The sequence below is a fragment of the Arvicola amphibius genome, chromosome 1, assembly GCF_903992535.2.
Source record: "Arvicola amphibius chromosome 1, mArvAmp1.2, whole genome shotgun sequence".
NCBI lineage: Eukaryota > Metazoa > Chordata > Mammalia > Rodentia > Cricetidae > Arvicola > Arvicola amphibius.
Genome location: NC_052047.1, coordinates 99,495,776 through 99,517,020, shown reverse-complemented (window position 1 = coordinate 99,517,020; position 21,245 = coordinate 99,495,776). Strand labels below are relative to the sequence as shown.

At 55.3% G+C, this 21,245-nt stretch overlaps 1 protein-coding gene across 1 annotated transcript; it reads right to left on the bottom strand.

The window, feature by feature from the left end:
* Nucleotides 1-632: 632 nt before the first annotated feature.
* Atp8b3 (ATPase phospholipid transporting 8B3) lies at nt 633-20,250 on the bottom strand. The gene is given in 31 exon segments (XM_038345648.1): nt 633-1,281; nt 2,815-2,942; nt 3,081-3,219; nt 4,749-4,796; nt 4,799-4,909; nt 4,911-4,991; nt 5,676-5,759; nt 6,537-6,560; nt 6,562-6,761; nt 6,867-7,089; nt 7,092-7,235; nt 7,363-7,462; nt 7,550-7,625; nt 8,260-8,371; nt 8,456-8,620; nt 9,285-9,397; nt 9,478-9,669; nt 9,792-9,957; nt 10,279-10,528; nt 10,614-10,804; nt 11,164-11,252; nt 11,502-11,660; nt 14,037-14,119; nt 14,442-14,512; nt 14,668-14,740; nt 15,461-15,522; nt 15,772-15,870; nt 16,454-16,567; nt 17,639-17,730; nt 18,076-18,131; nt 20,149-20,250. Coding segments are annotated over 30 exon segments (4,017 nt in total). The 5' UTR covers nt 18,122-18,131; nt 20,149-20,250; the 3' UTR covers nt 633-699.
* Nucleotides 20,251-21,245: the final 995 nt, after the last annotated feature.

Here is a 21,245-nt window from a genome sequence, read left to right as displayed (position 1 = left end):
GCTCCAGCCAAGGGAGGAGCCTGGAGGAGGAAGGGGGCCCAGGTGGTGTGGGGTGGAGACTGAGAGCTTTCCTTTCTCAAAAGCACCGAAGCCTATGAATTTAGAAGGTGGATAAAAGCCCACAAAAAGTTTCCTCAAATTTAACTACTTGACCAGTAAGGGTCAGTGTTTTGATGATTTTGGGGGGTGTTGGGGTTGGTATTTTTGTTTGTTTTTCAAGCCGGGGTTTGCTCTGTAGCTTTGGAGCCTGTCCCTGTAACTAGCTCTGTAGACAGGCCTGGCCTCGAACTCCTGAGCGCTGGAATTAAAGGCGTGCACCACCACTGTCCAGCGGATATTTCTTTTTTTTAAGTCTGGAAAGGAATGTTCCCTGGCTTTACCAAAAGAGGAGTTGGAGAAGGAGAGAGCCCAAAGCAGCCCTGGGGTCAGAGGACCCTGTTTTATTAGAAAGGCAAGGGTGTGGCCCCCCTTGTCTTGGGATGCTGTTTGTTGACTGTCTCTGCCTCCTCCTGTTGGGGCTGGGGCAGGTAGTTTCCTGTGTACGCGAGCAGGGTGGAGGTCTGACGTGAAAGGTCCCTGGTGCCCACCACGCTGCCGCGGCTGTGCCTTGGCCTTCTGCTCACTCCCAGGTGACGGTCCCACTGTACTGGATGACTGGGGATCTCCCAGCGACAGACTTCTGGTCAACTGGAGTCGTGGCTATGTTGCTTCTTGGGGACTTCCAGTTGGCTCGGCGTAGGAGAGGCTGGGTCCTTCCAGGGAAGTCCCTTCCAAGAGGCAGACCTGACGTCCAAGAGCTCTGGCCTGGCTCTCCAGGGTGTACCGTGAAGGCACACTGTGGAAGGCCTGGTCATCAGAGGAGGACACGGACGTGGCGCTTGGAGTGGTGAGCGGCTTCCGCGTGTCCGAGGGGTCCAAGGACAGAGTGGCCGGTCTCTCTGTCTGGAAGCTTGAGTCGGGGTGGACCTCCTCCTGGGATGCTTTTGCATGATGCTGCAGCTTCATCTTAGCCAGGATGGAGATCTTTCGCGGATTAAATATTGACTCCCTGTGGTGTGGGGGTTGCTGTGGGGGTAGGTCTTCTTCAGACGGGTTCGGGGAATCGCAGACAGATTCCTCCATGGACTTGCGCAGGATGGTACCCTGGGTGATCAGGTCTGCGTAGCCCTCACGGTGGGAGAAGGCATAGCTGGATCTGCGGGCAGGGACGCCGCGGCGAAGATGCCTCATGGCAGGCTCCACAGCCACTTCCTCTTCCTCACTTGGGACCTCCTCCTCCTCCTGTAGAGCAAGCGCGGGGTCAGGGCCACCTGGACCTTCTCAACACTGGTCCAGCTGACTGACATCTGGACCAGCAATTAGTCCTTCACTAATGGCCTACAAGAGAGCTTGGTGGGTAAAGTCACTTGCAGCCAAAAACCTAAGAACCGGGTTTAATCTTGGTAACCCACACAGTGGAAGGAGAAACTGACTTTCCAAAATGTGTCCCCTGTCCCCTGACCTCCACAAATATCCCAGGCCATGGGCCACTCAAGCTCCCATCCCCCACACACACTACAGACAGAAATGTAAATTTAGAAAGAATCCTTCTGTGACCCGCCCCCACTGCGCGGATCAGCAGTCTTTCCCTGGGACCTGATTTTATATCAGATAACAGAATTTTTGGTGGGCAGTGGTGGCGCACACTTTTAATCCCAGCACTCGGGAGGCAGAGGCAGGCAGATCTCTGTGAGTTCGAGGTCCGCCTGGTCTACAAGAGCTAGTTCCAGGACAATCAGAGCAACAGAGAAATCCTGTCTTGAAAAACAACAACAAAAAAAGATAGGAAGAAAGAAAGAAAGAAAGAAAGAAAGAAAGAAAGAAGAAAGGAAGGAAGGAAGGAAGGAAGGAAGGAAGAAAAGAAAAAAGACAAAAAAATAAAAGAAAAAAATTCCCTTCAAATTTAGCATGTTGGGTGGGGCTGGAGAGATGGCTCAGTGGTTAAGAAGAGCACCGGCTGCTCTTTCAGAGAAAACAGATTCATTTGGTTGCCAGCATTCACAGGTAGCTCACAACCGTCTCTAACTCGAGGTGAGCCGACGCCTCTGGCCTCTGTGGGTGTACACGTGGTACACATAACTGCACACTGACAAAATATCCACACACACTACAATTAAAAAATAAATAAATCTTAAAGTTTTTTTTCCCCAGTTGCCACCTTAGCCTCATTTAAGGGCATTTTCTGGCTCTACACAGATTCAGAAAGTTGTCCAACTGTTGACTTCCAGAACCTTCCATCATCCCCAATGAAGCCTCATTTGGCTGCCTCCTCTGCAGCCCTTGTCGCCCAGTGATCCACTGCCCACCCCTGGACACACACGACACACACCCTCGTCACCCAGGGATCCACTGCCCACCCCTGGACACACACGACACACACCCTCGTCACCCAGGGATCCACTGCCCACCCGTCCCCCTGCATAGAGTCCCACACTGTGTGTGTGTCCTTTCTGTCTGCCTCTCTCGCTGACCACAGTGTCTCTGAGGTCCCTCATCCTGCATTCTGGGGTCCTTCTTTTTGGAGCATGTGACCGAGTCACGTGTCAGCCCACGGATGGATACTGGAGCCTACTTCCCATCTGGCCTAAATTACCCCCGAAGCAGTCTTCCTCCCTCCCGGGGCTCTGAATGACACACAGCAAAGACCCCAAGGTGTCAGAAGTGTTCTAAGATATGGCTGTGCTCAGGGGTCTGGGTCCCCAGGACACTGCCCCAGGCAGGACACAGTCAGTGTCTGTGACAGCTGGGAGGGGCTGGGGTCCAGCTCTGCCTCACCTTAGGGCGCAATTTGGGAACAACTCTATGGATGATGCGAAGAGCCAGGACTGGCAGCGTGTTCAGGGACACATTGAGGATAATCACCAGCAGGCTGGTGGGGTGGCTCAGCACGTTGTAGTCAGCAACTGGAGACAAAGGAGAAGCAGACGGGTGGAGCGAGCTCAGGCCTCCCTCCCACCCTCAGCTTCCTCCCTCCAGATGACACCAGGGGGTCCCTGCAACCCTCCTGGTCATGCCTCCCTGTACACACAAAGGAAGCTCACACAGGAATGGGAAGGTCTGTGGTGAGATCTTGAACAACCACAGGCTCTGAGTGAGGCTTGTCATGACGACATAGGAGCCAAGGCTGAGCACGATGCTGCCCACACACAGGAGCGTCCAGTACTGAATGAAAAGAATAACCTGACGGGAAGCCAGGAGGTCAGTATCAGGAGGCAGAACCGCAGAGGACCCCAGGTCAGCACTGGGGGGCTGGTGGTGAGTCTAGGCTGAGGACCCGAGTTCCAATCTCCAACACCCATGTGGAAGCTGAGCGTTTGCTCCGCATGCCTTGAACCCCGGCACTGGGGCAGAGGTGCCCTGAGGATGGGCGCGATCCTCGGACTCAGTGGGAGAAGCAGTCTCAGGACTGGAGGTGGGGCAGAGGTGCCCTGAGGGATGGGGCCGATCCTCGGACTCAGTGGGAGAAGCAGTCTCAGACTGGAGGTGGGGCAGAGGTGCCCTGAGGATGGGCCGATCCTCTGGACTCAGTGGGAGAAGCAGTCTCAGACTGGAGCCTGAGGAGTCCCGAGGAGATGTCAGCGAATAAAGCACTGGCTGTGTCAGCCCAAGGACCCGCATAGGGCTGCTGACTGGGTGTAAGCATGCACACCTGCCATCATGGCCAGCCCATGGCTAGATGGGAGGCCGTGGCCAGACAGCCTGACCACAATCTGCAGCTGTTCTGTTATCGCTTCCAGGAAACTCCATGAGCAGGAAGGCAGACAACACAAAAAGCTTCAGGAAGTCCCTGAAACTGACCAGATTTACTAGGACCCTGCCTCCCAGAGTGAGACCAGCAGCCGGCCTGGAAGACACAGACACCTGCTGAGCTGCCTGGAGAGGCTTAGAGCCAGAGTCGGCCTGTCTGAGGTGCGCTCCAGCTTTTGGGAGCTGTCACCCAGGCTGGGGTGGGCTCATACTGGTTCACCATGCTGGACTTCAGTGGATTCTCTACTCGAGTCTGTTGTGGGCTCCCTATCTGGGGTGAGTAGACAGGTGTCTTTTTTTTTTTTTTTTTTTTTTTTTTGGTTTTTTTGAGACAGGGTTTCTCTGCAGCTTTAGAGCCTGTCCTGGAGCTAGCTCTTGTAGACCAGGCTGGTCTCAAACTCACAGAGATCCGCCTGCCTCTGCCTCCCGAGTGCTGGGATTAAGGCGTGCGCCACACCGCCCGGCTTAGACAGGTGTCTTGTATGTCCCAGGAGATGTCTTCTCACACAACAAGCAGCAATGAACAGGACCGTGCCTCAATCAGAGCACACGTATGCACAGGCACACATGCAGCCACGTCTGCATGTCCTCGAAAAGCTTTTTTGAGTGGGCACAATGGTGTATATATTTAATCCCAGATGTCTGAAGGCAGAGGCAGGTGGATCTTTCTTAGTTCAAGATCAGCCTGGTCTATCTACTGAACTCTAGATCAGTCAGAGCTGCATAATGAGACTTCATCTCAATAAATAAATAAATAGAAGGGGGGAAGAAAAAAATAAACCATATATATATATATATATATATATATATATGAGCTCTCTCTCTCTCTCTCATATATATATATGAGAGAGAGAGAGAGAGAGAGAGCTCTACCACCACCCTTGTGAAACACACTTTAAGGCTAGAACAGTCACTGTGAGGCAGATGCCGCCATGGTTTCTCAGGTGCCATGGTCCACCTACCTCCAGGGTGATAGACAGTAGCCCAGATATGGCCACCAGTTACCCCAAAGGGACTGGTAGTCACTAGAACTGCCGAACGTGGAAATGTCACTGCTGATGAGCACAGGCAAGAAGAAGTTGATGAGCGATGTAAGTGTGCCGTGGACGATGGCTTGCAAGAAATATGCTGTAGTTGAACAACTCGTCTTTCTGGCCGGCCACGTACAACTCAGGCATCTTTAGGCTCTTCTCTGCAGTCACATCCTGGACAGGAGGCAGAGGCTCTTAGTGGGGTCAGAAGGTAGGGGAGTCTGCGGTGGGGTGTGGAGGGGGGGAGTCCGCCGGTGGGGGAGTCCGTGTATGGGGTAGTTGGCGTTTGGGGGAGTCCACGTGTGGGGTAGTCCGCGGGTGGGGGAGTCCGCGTGTGGGGTAGTCCGCGGGTAAGGTAGTCCACGTGTGGGGTAGTCCGCGGGTGGGGTAGTCGGCGTGTGGCGAGTCCGCGGGTGGGGGAGGTCTGCAGGTGGGAGAGTCCGCGGGTAGGAGAGTCTGCGGATGGGGATTCTAAGAGTGTCTGTAAAAGTTCACTCAGCACGTGGAAACACATATTCATGCAAAATGGCCGAATTTTCCTCCCACCAACAACTAAATATTTCAAAATTTAAATGTGAGATGGAATTGAAACTCTTGCTCTCAGTCCCCGTTCCTCACCCAAAATAAACCCCCCTGGTGGCATCACTCCTGGATCATGGATGGGAGGAACAGCATGGACTCTTCCTTCTGGTTCCCCCTTCTCATTACACAGAGGCCAGACAGAAGATCTGGTCCTCGGGGTGCAGGAACCTCTCCAGCCAGAGGTCCCCCTCCCGCAGACCCCCATGAGACAAGAGCTCTGGAGATAGCAGGTGGCCTGCTGGCAAAGACAGAACGTGAGACCCTGTGTGCACTCACCTGCTCAAACAGACCGATGTATAGGACCGGGAGTGTGGAGTAGAGCAGATTAAAGAGAGCCAGGAACCAGCCTTCATACAGCGGCTGCAAGGGAGGTGACAGCTTCACTAGGGGCCCTGTAGCCGGCAGCTGGCACCTGGGACAAGTGACTAGCAAAGACAGACACCAAGTCTGATGTCTGCACTATGTAAAGCTTTGGAGAGAGAATGAGCTTCTAGATTGCTCTAGAATTGCATCAGATTTGATTCTGATGAGGGGAACTAGAGGCTAAAGAGCTTAGGAGAGACCAGGAACAACCAGAGCAGTTCTCTTGGAGCTAACTGAGCTAAAAACAAACAGCAGGAACCCAACCCTGGGGAAGCTGATACAGGAGGATGTCTAGCTGGAGGCCAGCCTGGTCTACGGTCGTCACGTGCTCACCTTGCACTCGTGAAGGCCCTGGTTCCGTGTCCAACAGCACACGTGGAGGCTTGGTACCTCCCCCCAGGCTCTGCACAGCTACAGCCCCGCCACTCATTTCGTAGTTCTGAACCAAGGTCTAACCAACAGCCTAGTTATATTTTATTTTTTTGGTTTTTAAAGACATGGTTTCTATGTATACTCCTGACTGTCTGGAACTCACTCTGTGGACCAGGCTGGCCTTGAACTCATAGAGATCCACCTGCCTCTGCCTCCAAGTACTGGGATTAAAGGCTGTGCCACTACCGCCATGCTTAATTTAGCTGTTTTGAGCCCATGATAATCTTCGTGCCTTACAATCCCCCACACTGTCATGATAGGCGTGCACCACCACACTGATCTGCCCAGGTGGTCTTGGACTAGTGGCAATCCTCCTGCCTCAGCCCTCACACCCCCACGCACCTGAGCTGTGAAGCCGTTTGAACATGGAGAACCATATCTGAGCCATCATGCTGGCCACCGTCTTGTAGAAAAAGTAACGCAGGAACTTGCAGACGCGCATGTAGGACCAGCGCCCGTGGACAAGGAGCAGTCGCTGCAGGTAGCAGAATTGGGCCAGCACGTAGTCGCTGTTCTGAACCGCCTGCATGCCTTCCTGACCTGCCAGCCCCACGCCGATGTCTGCAGCTGCAGGGGCCACAGCAGCCCATGTCAGCCATCCAGGGGCCTAATTCCCAGGCTCCAGACTCCTCCACCCCCCATCCCACCCCCAGCTACAGGTCCGCCACCCACTCTTGATCATGTTCACGTCGTTGGCTCCATCTCCGATGGCCAGCGTCACCACCTGCTGGTATTTCTTCACCAAGGCCACCACCAGGGCCTTCTGCTTGGGCGTCACCCTGCAGCAGATAACAGCTTGGCACTTGGAGGCCAGGTCTACAAAGGCCCTCTCCCGCCGAACCCTCGGGGCTTTCGCGGATCTTGGAGGCGGCTAACGGGGGACTGCGTCAGGGAGGATCCAATGTTTCGCCACATCAGGGAGATCCTCCGCGCCTGGAGGAAGTCCATCCTGGACATAACCGGCTCCTCAGGGGCCTCATCCACCACTGCATTTTGGACCAGAGCTCGGGGCTCCTTGCGCAAGGACAGGAGCAGCTGATCCTAGTGTCGGGTGTAGGGGATGGGAAGGGGGCGACGGGGCTTGGGTCACTGGGCCTGCATCCCTGTTCTTAGTATGTCCCCCCACCAGGTTTCCCCAGCCCCACTGCTCCTGGCCCCCATCACTCACCAGGAACTCTCCGTTGATAACCAAGGCTATGTTGTGGTGAGTCATCATCTTGAACGCCCTCTGCTGTTCGCTTTCGTTCCAGTAGTTCTCCAGTAAACGTCTGTGGGGACAAGGATGGTTGGAAAAGTGGCGCCGGCGTCCTAGCCATGGGACGGTGTGAAAGTGCCAGAGAGCGCGACCTGCTTACTTGATGTCCTTATCTTCCAAAATGAGCATGTTCTCCGACAACAGCCTGCACGCGAAGCCGATGTTCACCGCCGTCTCTGTAAACCCATCCAGGTGCATGCACTCTGGCTCAGCGCCGGGTCCAGGAGCCTGCCCCGCAGGCCCCGCCCACCACGGAGGTACTGGTCCCTTGCGGCCTCCTCCCCCCCACCTCCTGGCTGGGCGCAGTGATTGGCTTGAAGCGGCTTCGTGTTATAACAGAACTGGCCAATCAGAAGTAGCTGTGGGACTTTGGCTGCTGGGCTTGGGGAGGATGCGCGGGGTACCAGGGAGGTGGGGTGGAACCGGGATCCTGAGGCCTACCACATTTTAAGCAAACACGAAAATGTCAAATTTATTTGAAAGTCAGAAGCGAAAAGTCAAAAAGAAAACAAATTGGAAAAAATTTAAAAACCTCAAATATTGTCAGAGCGGACATGTCTCTACATGGGCCCTAGGGAGCGCCTCAACGCTGACCTGGAGGCCAACAGGTCACCTCAGGGCAGGTGTGTCTCCAAGTGTGTGAAGGGTCCCCACCCGGCTGTGTGATGGTCACGATGAAACTCTCCGGGAGCGCAGGGGTTGTGCGAGGCATGTGTCCCACTCCTGGAGAGCCCTGCGGCCGGTGCGGCACCCCAGGTGCTGCACCCCAGGTGCAGCATGCATTCTGTGGCAACAGAGCCAGGGACCTACCTGGCTTGTCCCCGGTCAGCACCCACATTTTAATGTTCCCCTTTTTGAGGCACTTGATGGTCTCAGGGACACCGTCTTGCAGTTTGTCTTCAATGGCCGTGGCTCCTAGCAGCTGGGGAAGGCAAGGGTGGGTTCAGGCACCAAGACCCAGACGGCAGGAGCCCAGTGGCCGGTCCCCACCCTTCCTGTCACCCACCTGCAGGTTCTGCTCCATCTTGTTATACACCTGGTGCAGGGCCTGCGCCCGGTTCTGCAGCATGAGGGTGGCCTCCTGGTGCTCTGGTTCCCACTGTTTATAGGCCTCCTCTGCCACCTTCTTGTAGGCCAGGCACAGGGTGCGCAGGGTCTGCTCTGCGAAGGCCTGTGGGCACAGGCACCCGACCACCAGTCCTCAGGGCCCTTCTCATCCCAAGTCCCCAGTGCCTTGGTGCCTCTGGGCCTTTGCACAGTGGGCGTCCTATCTCATACCCTCCACATGTATGTATGGCTCAGCCAATTCTTTCCTAAGACTTGATAGCCCAGACTAGCCTGAATTCCTCACTCTCCTGCCTCAGCTCTCCAGAGCTGGGAGTCAGGTGTGTCTGTCTACACCCCAGCTGCTCAGTGGATTTGAAGGTCCTACCCCCTCCCCTCTCAGGGTCCCTGTCCCAATACTCCTCCTAACATCACCATGGGGAGGGTCCTCCATCTCAGGCCCCCAAGCCTGTGGAACATGGCACTCCTGAAGGCCAGCGCTCCAGGGAAAAGCGCTCACCACTTCCCATGGCCCTTCTGTCCCTGTCCCGTGATGGTCTGTCCATTGGCTGATGGGGATTTGGTTAGGATGGGAGCTGAGGCTCAACTGTCACACTGCATCACCTCGGACAGGCTGGTGCTCTTCCCCGGACCTCAGTTTACCCACCCGCTCATGGAAAGTTCATTTATCTGATGGACCCCCTGGACTCTGGGTCTTCAACCTGCTCAAATGTATGTGACTGCGCCTGCCTACAGCTGTGCACACCGGCCTCCCCCAGCAGCAGACTCACAGCCAAGGCCTCCTCTGTGGTGGCCTCCATGGCACCCTTCTTGTGCAGACGCTCCAGGATGACTGTGTCAGCACCCTTGGTGTAGAGGCAGATGGAGCCCTCTGGGTTTCGGACTGTGGGGGGGCGGTAAGGTTCGCATGTCTGCTTGCCACTGTGCAAGGCACAGGAGTAGCAGGGAGAGGCTGGGGCTCACCAAGCACTGACATCCGTTTTCGAACGCTGTTGAAATCCATCATGGCCAGAACCTGGTAGACCCGTTCCTCCCCCAGCTCCACCAGGGTGATGGTGTCCTGGGTCCGAGACCGAAACACGTAGCCAAAGTTTCGAGCAGCAGTGACCAGTGCCTCCTCATCAGGGGAGGCTGCCTGATACAGCAGCTGGTCTGACAGAGAAGGGGAAGGGTGGGGTGAGAAGGGGAGGGGTGGGTGAGAAGGGGAGGGGTGGGTGAGAAGGGGCCATCTCCCAGCCCCTTGGATGGGGACAGCAGGCAGAGACGAAGGCTGACTGGCCACTCACTGTTATTCTCCTGTACCATCACAGTGTGGCAGATGGCGAGCAGACGCCAGAACTCCTGTACTACTGTGTCCTGCTGGCCTTGCACCATGTGTTCCAGCTCCTTATTGTAGAACTGGAGTTTGCCGTCGGCGAACGGGTTCCAGGCATATGGGTTGCGCTGGGAGATGGCAGGGTGCAGGCAGGGTTAGGTGATCTGGCACTCACCTCACCTAGGCCTACTAGCTGTGTCAGCGTCCACGTCCACAAGGCGGGCTTCACAGGGCTCACCTTCCGGAGAATCCCATGCTCATCATCCGAATCTGGGGAAGAAACCTGCTTCAGGATTTGGCTTCCCCAGGAGGCCACATTTAGGATCTCCTGGTTCCTGCACCAACTTCAGACGTCCAGGGAACACCTGACATTAACATCAAGCTCGGGACCATGTGGCCATTGGTCTGGTTCTGAGCTCAGGTGCTCATGAGCAGATCCCCAGGGCAACCTCACTAGGAAGCTGGGGTGGGCGTGGGCTGGGGGCATCACCGTAGATGCAGCCATTGATGCAGCACTTCTTGAAGGTCATGATGTTCTGGGTCAGCGTCCCCGTCTTGTCGGAGAAGATGTACTGCACCTGCCCCAGCTGGTCGTTGAGGCTGGTGCTGCGGGCCTTAGCCGGCATGTCCAGGGGCTCGTAGTACATATTAACGTCCCAGTTGATGAAAAAGCTGTTGCCTAGGTAGATGAACTCGGCACTGCAAAGGGCCAAGTCCACGTTCAAGTCAGTTCCGCTCAAAGTCCCACACCCTGTGTCCCACACCGGGCTGCCCTGAAGCTTACATGATGAACATGGCCATGGGCACCATGACGCTCAGCAGGATGAGGAAGCCCCAGAAAATGAAGAAAGACTCCACGGCCTCTGTGCGCGCATGCAGCGCCAACACGTAGTGGTGCTTGCCTTTGAATTCCCTCACCATGAAGGCGAAGCCCAGTGTCAGCAGCAGAGACACAATCACGAGGGATATGAATATCTGTGGGGTGGATGGAGACGGCGGGGAAGCTGCATGTGTGCATTTATCCAGGGGCTGCCCGGGCTCAGGGAGGACAAGACAGCAAGAGGGCTCTCAGAGTCCTAGTCTGGCTTTGGGGCTCTTTGTCTTTAATCCAAGCTGGCCTCTGAGTCCTGATCCTCCTGCATCAGGCTACCATAAAACATAATACAAAAGGAGCCTGGGGTAGGCCTGTCACCTTAGTGCTGGGTGCAGGCTGGGGAAGAAAGTTCAAAATTAGACCTCCCAGAAAAAAACAAAAACAAAAACATAAAAAGGGGGGGAAGGAGGGAGAATGGAGGGAGGATGAGAAGGCCCACAGGCTGTCCCGGACGCCTTACCACGATCACCAGCTTGTTCATCAGCAGGTCCAACTTGGTTCTCTTTGTATGAATCTTCCCACAGTTCTTCATGATCTTCGTGTCTAAACCTGCAAGATTTATTTCCATCTGTTATCTACCTCATAACACTCAAACATCCCTGCATGTATCCATCCACTTATCCACTTATCCATCCATCCACCCACCCATCCACCCACCCACCCACCCATCCATCCAAACAGAGTGCTGACCACTAGCCATCTGACAGTACCTAGGGCCCACATCATGTAGGCTTTGATCCCTCACCAGCTTCACAATTCTCCCTTAGTTCCCCAATCCAGAAGCCCAATGTGCTGTACCAGCATAGATAACCAGGCCGTAGCAGGTGTCTGTGTTGCGGATTTTGCAGCCACGTAGGAGGAGGTTACCGATGTCCAGCGAGTACTTCCTGTCGTTCCACTCAAGGCTCCCCACGAAATGATGCATCCGGCTGTTGGGTTCCTCACAAGTCACTGTACCTGTGGGACCCCGTGAGCGGCAGCCACAAAGCCTCAGCACTGGTGCTGGTCCCGCAGTTTCCTGCCACATCGCTGTCACCATCCAACCCAGACCACCCTCCTGGCACCCCAGCACCATCTCCAAGCTTCCTAGAAATGCAGCAAAGATGACCCATCACGGCCTCAGGACTTCAGTTCCTGCAGCCCAATTGCCTGCCCTCCCTCCCTCTCTAGCCCTGTCCCTTGTGGCTGAAAACTGGATGGGCATTGCTGCAGTGCCCAGGCCTTTGATGATATCGGTGTCTGTGACCTTCCCAGGCCTGCAGAGAGGTAACCCACAGGAAGCAGGAAGGCAGCTCTGCTCAGTGCGACACCGTAGCCAGAGCTGCTTCAGACTTCTCGAGTCTCACCCATGGAACCGTTTATTTTAGGCATATTTAAGTATGGCACAATTTGGTGAAAACTTATTCTGGTAGTAATTAAGTCAATTCTGTGTGTGTAACAGTGCATAGATAAATCTCCTTGAGGAGCAAGATAGGTCTGCATTGAAACTCTGTGGAGCCCATGAAGAAATGTTCTAGGTGACAGCACGTGCCTTTAATTATGGCACTCGGGAGGCAGAGGCAGGCAGATCTCTGTGAGTTCGAGGCCAGTCTGGGCTACAGAGAGAGTTCCAGGACAGCGAGGGCAAAACAGAGAAACCCTGTCTGGAAAAAAAAATAATTTTTAAAAATCAACAAAATGAAGAAAAGATAAGCATCTGAGGATGCTTGGTTCCAGCAGAAGGCAGCCTAACCCATGATCCTCTGCTGTCTGAAGAGACCAGGGCAGGTCGAGCGGTGGTGGCAGCGACGGTGGCGCACGCCTGTAATCCCAGCTTTCCAGAGGCAGAGGCAGGCGGAGCTCTGAGTTCAAGGCCAGCCTGGTCTATAGAGCCAGTGCCAGGACAGCCAGCCCTACACAGAGAAACCCTGTCTCAAAAAACAGAGAGAGAGAGAGAGAGAGAGAGAGAGAGAGAGAGAGAGAGAGAGAGAAGTACCTAATAGTCATGTGTTTCCTAAGGAGGGACAGGTAGAGACAATAGGTAGGAACTCGGTGTTTGGCATTTTCCCTGGAACCCAGACACCTGAGATGTTTGGCATGGACAATTTCTTAGGGTCCTGACTAGTTGATCACCAAACATTCCAGCAGGGGGCAGCTCTGTCCTTCAGAGAGAGAGACCCAAAGACGGGGGCAAGCAATGGAGCGCCTCTGCCACCCACACAGGGTCTCCTATGGAACTTTTTCCTTCTCACCTGACACACTAAGTGAGCGTGTACTGTGTGCCAGGTGCTAGGCCTGCTGGAGGGTTGTAGGAGGCAGAGGTCTCTGCACTCCTGGGAAAGCACCAGGAGGGCCTGGAAGGTGAAACACAGTGGGTGCTCTTGGGGGCCACACCTGCTCTCCCCAGAGCTACGACCTTGTGCCCTGAGGCCAATACCACACTGAATCCTTTCCCAGACCCTTACTGTAATTGTTTTTTTCTTAGTCAATTTATAGAACGTATCTTTTTGTTTTGTTTTTTGACATAGGGTTTTTCTGTGTAACAGCCCTGATTGTACTGAATTCACTCTGTAGACCAGGTTGACCTTGAATTCACAGAGTTCCACCTGCCTCTACTTCCCCAGTCCTGGGATTAAAGGCGTGCCCAATCTTAATTATATATATAATGTGTGTATACATATATGTGTGTATATATATACATATATATATTTAACTTTACTTTATATGCACTGGTGTGAAGGTGTCGGGTTCCCCTGGAACTGGAGTTACAGATGGTTGTGAGCTACCATATGGTTGCTGGGAATTGAACCTGGGTCCTCTGCAAGAGCAGTTAGTGCTCTTAACTTCTGAACCATCTCTCCAGCCCCTTTCCCCGAGACCGTAAATTGTAAATTACACATCTATGCACAGGTGTGTGCATATGTGTGCAGGAGCCTGTGGAGCCCAGAGGCACTGGGTCCCTTGGGGCCAGAGTTACTGGCTGTGATGAGCCAGTGAGAACCAAACCCAGGTCCTCTGCTAGAGCAGCCAATGCTCTTAACCCGAGTCACCTCTCCAGCCCTCAGTCCTGGGTTCCTCCTGCCTCAGCCTCCTGGGCACTAGAATTATTGCTAAGTTCTGAGGAAGTTTAGAGAAAGCCAGCCGGGGTGCTGTCGTTTGAGAGAATGGCTGAGTCTACACCACTTAGCACTAAGACAGCAAAAGGTCAACTTCCTAATTGGCCTTGAACTGCAGAGGGGCAGGGGGTCCCTCTCCACGGGTGGCACACTGAGCTGTGCAGGGCCCCACCCACCATTCATATGGACCTAACAAGGGAGGCAGAGAGAGGCACACAGGGCTGCCTCCATCCCTCACCATGGAAGGAAGCCATCTTCTTCGGGCTAGTAAGCTCCCGGTGAGTGACCATCAAAGCCTGTCTGAACTTCAAGTTGGTCTCCCTGGGGACAAGAACAAGGTGTAGAGTCATGAAAATGTGGCTGTGGATGACACCCTGTGTTGAGAAGTTGTACTTCCTCCAGGCCCCTGACCACTTTTGCTGAGTGCCTGCTGTATCCACAGAAAGATGATGCCCAGAGAAGGAGAGGGCCTTGTCTGAGGCCACACAGCACACCTGCCCCTGAGTCAGGGCTGCACCATGGCTGTCTGACCTGGGCACAGACACACCCTGAAGGCTTGGCTGGACCACCTGGCTGTCTCTTCCAGCCCCAGGAGAAGGGTTGCTCTGTTGCCCAAACCTCCAGGGAAGCCATGGCCTCTTACCCATCAATGTCTGCGGTTTCCACATAGCACAGGCTACTAGGCTCTGTGCTGGCCAGCAGGAGCATGTCGGCCTGCGGTGGGGCAGAAAGGCACTGTTGGTAGACCCTTCTCTAGGGGCACTTGTGGGGGCAGGGCTCACGGGGCGATGCTGTCTTTGCAGAGACACACCACATCACCCACAGCGGACCCTCCCCCAGGGGCGCTCGTGCTGGGGGAGGGGGCTCACCGGGACGATGCTGTCTTTGCTGAGACACACCACATCCCCCACACACAGATTCTTCCATTTCTTCCACAGGAAACTGCAAGGGGGGGGGGGATGTGGAGTCACGGCGTGGGCGTGGTATACTCCCCATGAGCCCAGCTCCTCTCCTGGAACTGCAATTGCCACCTCTGGAGCCCTTGATCCTACCGAGTCACCATCCTGCAAGGCCCAAGTCGGCAGCCACTGCCCCCAGAAAACCTTCCCCAACCTGCTTCTGCCCTCAGCCAGGGTCGTGTGTCCATGCGATGCACTTCAGCCCCAATCATGTCCTTCCTAGCCTTCCTTCAAGGGGCACCCCCTATGTCTGAACTCCACCATCTACAGAGCAAACTGTCAGGTCCCCATCCGAGAGCCACCTCCCCTCAGCTGGGATGGACTAGCTAAGAAAAAGCACCCATCCTATTGGCCCACGGGCATGTCTTTATCTTGATGGATGACTGATGTGGGAGGGTCCCACGGGTCCCCGCCCCGGCCGCCCACTGTGGCTCTGGGCTGTGCAGGGCAGCAGGCCTAACAAGCCCCAGGAACAGGTCCGTAAGCAGTGTCCTCCGGGGCCTCTGCCTCAGCTCTGCCTTGAGGCTCTGCCCGCCTTCCCTCATGATGGGCTGGAGCTGTGAGCTGACGTGAACCCTTTCCTCCCAAGCCGCTTTGGTCGAGGCGTTTATCACAGCAACAGAAACCCAACTAGGGCAGTGTGGGAAGGTGCTAGCCGCTCAGCGGCTCCCCCAGGGTTAGTCTCAATGTCCCCAGCCCTCACCTCTTCCCTCTCAGGATCTGGCAGGGTCTGTTGTTGATGATATTATCGCTCCTGTGTCGACCCTGAACCAACAAATGAGGATCTGAGAGGCAGCCCTGTCCCCTGTCCCTGTCCCCACTCCACTCCACTCCAGAGCAGATCCCCGAGAGAGGTAGAGGCAGAGGGTACCTGTCTACAAGTGCTCCCGGGCCAGCCTGGAGGCCCAGCACACCCTGCCCGAGGCCCCCTGGGCTCACTCTGCTCCCTATGTGTGGTCTGGGGACAGTCCCAACCTCCCATACCCTGGCCCATGCCACCCTAGCCTCACTCACGATGTCATCCACCAGGTCACGGGTGGCTCGGATCATAAGCAGACAGACCAGAGGTGCAAAGAGCGTGAACCAGGGTAGTGTGGAGATCTCAGGGATGCCCTGGAGGTGCCAGGAAGTCACACTAACCTCTTCTCTTCCCCTCCCCAGACCACCCTAACCTTCCCTTTCTGTCTTGTCCTCTCCCAGAAGCCAGGTTCCTCTTCCTTCAGACCTGAGCCCTTCCTAGACTGCCACTCTCCCCACGTCTCTGGCAAACAGAGGCCATGGCAGACAGGGCCTGGCTGACTCCCCGCACACAGCAGGTACTCCATACATGTTTTGGATGCCAGGACCTGTCCCAGTGGAGGGCTCCCACGCCATTCTCAGAGCCCAGGCAGGTGGATGGGGCCCAGGGAAGCCTGTGAAGCCTCACAGTGCTAAGTGCCCAGTGCTCGCTGAATACAAGGCCCCAGGACAGAGTTCGCTGAAAACGAAACCTCTCTCCCGCACCCATCTTTGGCTTTCAGTTTACACGACCCCTCCTGCCTGCCCGGGACAGTCCGCCAGCACATAGGAGGGGAGGCGGAGCGACTTTAAGGCCGCCCATCACACAGTCCTAAAGTGGCTCCCTTGACCCTGAGGTCCCACCTCCTTCTCCTACACTCCGCCCACCACCTCGCCCCGCCCCACCCACCCCGCCCACCTGTAGGATGATGATGAGAAGGAAGTAGAGATTGGACATGCGATGAAACTGCTCAAACAGGTTCAGAGGCAGGAAGGAGAAGAAGTTGTACTTGGCTGTGTGGATGGCGTTGCTCTAGAACGAGGGCCATTAGTTGTCGGCATGCAGTGCTACCCCGCACAGAAGCCCTCGCCGGCCCTTCCCACGGCACCTGGCTCCCCACCTGTCCCACCCTGCAGACTCCCAGGAGGCCTTGGCAACATCAACAAAGCGTACACCATGCCAGTGCCGAATGCCTACAGGCCTTGAGGTTTAGGAAACCACGCGGCTTCCAGCCAGCATCTACTACTAAGCACCTGCTGAGGGCAAGGTCTTGATGGAGTGCCAGCTGAGTGCAAGGCCTTCAACAGGCATTATCTGAGGTTCTACTTAGGGCAAAGTCATGGAGCTGAGCGAGACATAGCGAGGGACTGTGGGTAGGCCTGGTGGGAGTCCTGAACTGGTAGCTGTTGGATTAGCTCACCAGGAAGGAAGTGGAATTAGGGACTTGGAATGACATCACTGTCATCATAGTTAAAATAAGGGCGGCAGCAACGCCTGGTAGCACAGGCGTGTCACCCCAGCACTCAAGAGGCTGCGCAAAAGGATCCTGCCTGGCTGACAGAGGGAACTGAAGGTCACCCTATATCTGTATAAAGGGTAAATGTGTGCTCAAATGTGGAGCCCCGCCTAGAATCCCCCAGTGAGGGGCTGGGGGCGTGGTCAGTGATGGAACCCCCCTTAGAATTTCCCAGTGAGGAGCTAGGGGCGTGGTCAGGGTGCAGCCCCGCCTAGAATCCCCAAGTGAGGGGCTGGGGGCGTGGTCAGGATGGAGCCCCGCCTAGAGTCCAGCCCCGTGAGGGCCTGGGACGTGGTTAGGGTGGAGCTCCACCTAGAATCACCCAGTGAGGTGCCTGGGCATGGCTCAAGGGATGGAACTCCCCCCAGCATTCAGAGGCCTTTGGTTCCAGTTCTAATCCTACAATAAATTCCCTAGCACTGGAGAAGCTGAGGTAGAAGGATCCGGAGTTAAAGTGCAAGTCAGGGTACCTAGTGAGATCTCCTTTCAAAAAAACAACTCTGAGACTCCCAGGGTGGATCATGGCTCACCACAGGGTCAGGTGCTGGGCGGGGGCCCTGGGGTGCAGCTCTCCGGGGCGACCTCACCTTGTACTTTTTCTGACTCCAGCACAGGAAGCCTTTCTTTCTGAACTGCTTGTGGTAGGCACGGTTGTTGGCCTTCACCTCCCAGGTGAACGCTGCAGGGGAGCGGGGGAGAGGGCAGGACGGCTGGTGCTGCTGGGGCTCCACCAGGGACAACTGCTAGCGCATCACCCTGGAGCCTGAAGGCTAATAGGCCCCCAGGGGCCCCAGATAGAGTGATGCCCATCTCAGGCCTGGAACTTGGTAAACAGCAGGCTGGACAGGGGAGCCACTGGGAGCCCAATGGTCTTTGTACCTAGATGCAGTGACAGATGGCTCACCCCCAAGCCATCAGGGAGCTCCAGCCCTGGCGGCCCACTCTGGTATGTGGTACGGGCTGCCACATACCCGTCACCTGGCGCCTCCCTCTCCACACTGCCTTACTGGGGACACAGACGCACCTGTGTCTTTATCCTCTAGGTCTTCCCCAAGGTGAACATCATCCATGCTGGTGGGGCTGTGGGGTTGGGAGGAAAGAGCCCTAAGTCACAATCACCCTGTCTCCACACTTCTTCCGGGTAGTGTCTGTCACTGCCTTCAAGGACCTTGAGGCCTCCTCTCTGGAAGAGTGCCTCACTGCTAGACCCACAATCCCCTGCCTGGAGCTGAAACAGAAGAACTGCTTCACGGTCCTGCTCAGCATCTTGGGTGTCACTTAGGGGAGACATTTATCTCGCTCACCCCTCTTGTCCATCTGAACAGTCAGCCTTACATCCCTCATCTATCCCCAGCACCCAGGATGAGGGACAGCACTGCTGAGATGCCGTGGCCTCCAGTCACAGCAAGGAAGCCTGGCTGCCCCTCTAGTTTCTCCCATGCCCCTCCTGTTCCACCCGCTCCCCACACATGCTCAACTCCTGTTCATGGACTGACCCAATGGGGCCTGTGTAGAGGTGGCCTGGTGTCGTGGCACATGCCTTTAATCCCAGCACTTGGGACACGGAGGCGGGTGGGTCTCTGTGGTCTGGCTGCTAAGTGTAGTGACAGATGTCAGCCTGATAACCTTTCTGATGATTTATTTATTTATGTTTTTCGAGACAGGGTTTCTCCGTGCAGTCCTAGCTGTCCTGTAACTCTCTCTGTAGACCAGACTGTCACAGAGATCTGCCTGCCTCTGCCTCCCAAGTCTGGGATTAAAGGTGTGAGCCACCACTGCCCGGCATGATGGCTTATTTTTTGAGGCAGGATCTCACTACACTGACCAGACTGGCCTTGAACTCATGATTCTCCTGCCTCAGGCTCCTGAATAGCTAGGGCGACAGAGGGGTGCTACCACACCTGGCTGGTCTGGGAACTTGAGCCTGGCGTTGTAGCTAGGGACCCTAGTTCCCATTTAAGTCTATACAAATTGTACCTAGGCAACCAGCAGGTGACCCCCCCACCCCTGGGAACACTTCACCCCCATACCCCCACACTCCAGCAATCTCCTAGCTGCTCAGATTTGCTGCTCCCCCCCAACATCCTCCCCTCCCTGATAGGCTCCTCACCCTTCAGTTCTCATTCTGTACTTCCCAGAACAGCCCGTCTGGATCCTGCGCCTCCTCGGGGCTTCCTGAGTAGTTGGGGCGTCCCCCATCCTGCCTCTAGTCACCTCGTCTAGAGTTTTCACAAACTGAGTCTGCTGCACCCTGCTTCTCTCCAAGGGACAGGGACTGTGGGCGTCTGAGTCACGTGTGTCCCCAGGGCATCCTCCTGGCTCAGCACCAGGTCTGTCCTGGGAGACTGAGCCCTGCCTTTCCCTGATCATCAGAGGAAAACTGAGGCTAGGGAAGGAGGTGGGAGGGATGGGGTGAGGAGGCCCGCCAGGCAGCTGGGATTCTAGGGGACCTATGGGCCAGTGATTCTCAACCTTCCTGACGCTGCGACCCTTTAGAGTAGGTTCCACGTGTTGTGGTGACCCCCCAACCTTAAAATAATAATAATAACAATAATAATAATAATATTTTACTAGTAATAATAATACTAGTATTTTTGTTTTTTTCGAGACAGGGTTTCACTGTGTAGCTCTGCTGTCCTGGCTCTCAGAAATCCACTGTCTCTGCCTCTGAGTGCTGGGATTAAGGCAGGCGCCCTCACCAGGCCCAGCTCCATTATTTTGTTTCTATTTCATTAACTGTAATTTTACCATTATTATTCGATTGTAAAGTTAATATCTGTGTTTTCCGATGGTCTTAGGCAATCCTAAGGGGTCCTGACCTGTCCGAGTCAAGAGACACCCTCTCCAAAGTGCATCTAGTGCAGGCACACCGCCCACTTACCAGACACGCCATTGGCAGTGTCCCCTAGTAGCCACAATGCAGTCCCAGTAAACTCCGTCTAGTGGTCACCAGACTGTCGGGTCAGTAACCCCCAACTCGGTGTTTGATTTTATGAACCTCTAGGGGGCGCCATCTCCTGCCCCCAATGCTGACACCCCAACTCTGTGACCTGCAGAGCCCTGAGAGGTCACACAGCTCGTGAGTATCGGTGCTCACCTGCTTGGTGGTGCCGGGCTGCCTAGGGTGGGCCGCCAGCGGCGTCCAGGGCCGCCGATGTTGTGGGAGCTGTTAGCCTGGTGCCAACGGGTCTGAAACGGGTGGCACGGGCTGGGGGGCGGGGCATTGGGAAGGGGCGGGACCTACCAGGGCCTTCAGGGAGGGGGAAGGGGGCGCAGGCAGCTGGACCGGGCCTGGAGAAGGTGGGGCTTAGTTAAGTGGCATGGGTGTAAGGGCCGGGCAGTGTTGTGGGAGGGACCAGGTCAGTGTGGTGTGGCCAGGTCTTGTGGGCAGGGCCAAGAATGGACTGGGCCATCATGGGTGGAGGCCAGGTTACGTGGGCATCTATGGATTGTGGATAAAGCCACGCCTCATAGGTGGTGTCATGTTTCATGGGTGGAGCTATACCTCATGGAGAGAGGCCCACCATGGGCCAGAAACCAGAGAGGGTGTTGGTCCAGAGAAGCTTGCTGACAGGTCAGGCAGGGGTCGGCTTGCAGCCTCTGAGGGCGAGGCCCCAGACCTAGGAAAATTGTGAAAGGGTGACGTCATGGCCCAAGGAGGGCAGACTGCAAATGGACGGGGAGCTACCAGGGCAGGGCATCCCTGAGGTATCAGGAAGGGACCCCGTGAAGGTGTTGGGTCAGTGGACTGCGGTTCTGCAGGGCCTCACTCCAGACCTAAGATAGAGAACCACTGGTCTAACTATGGGATGCATTCATACCCTTTTGGATGGCCTTTATCTGGGAGACCCCCTACCTGAACTCTCCAGAGGAAGGGTAATTACAGTGGGGCAGGGGCTCCTCCAATGCAGAGCCAGGGTAGGCTAACAAAAGGGAAACCTCCAGGGGACCTTGACACGTCCAGGCAGACACACACACCAAAGCACCCAAGGCAGACAATTGGACTTCTGTGAATACATCGGCACCATTTATTATTATTTTTTTTAAAAAAAAAAACTTGTTTATAGAAGGTAAAAGGGGATAAATTGGTTAAGAGAACCCCTGAGGGTAGATTGCCCAGATTAACCAAGAAAGCTCCCATGGATCCTGCAGTTCCCTGTCCACCAAATACCTCCCCTGCCCCAGGCTGCTGTT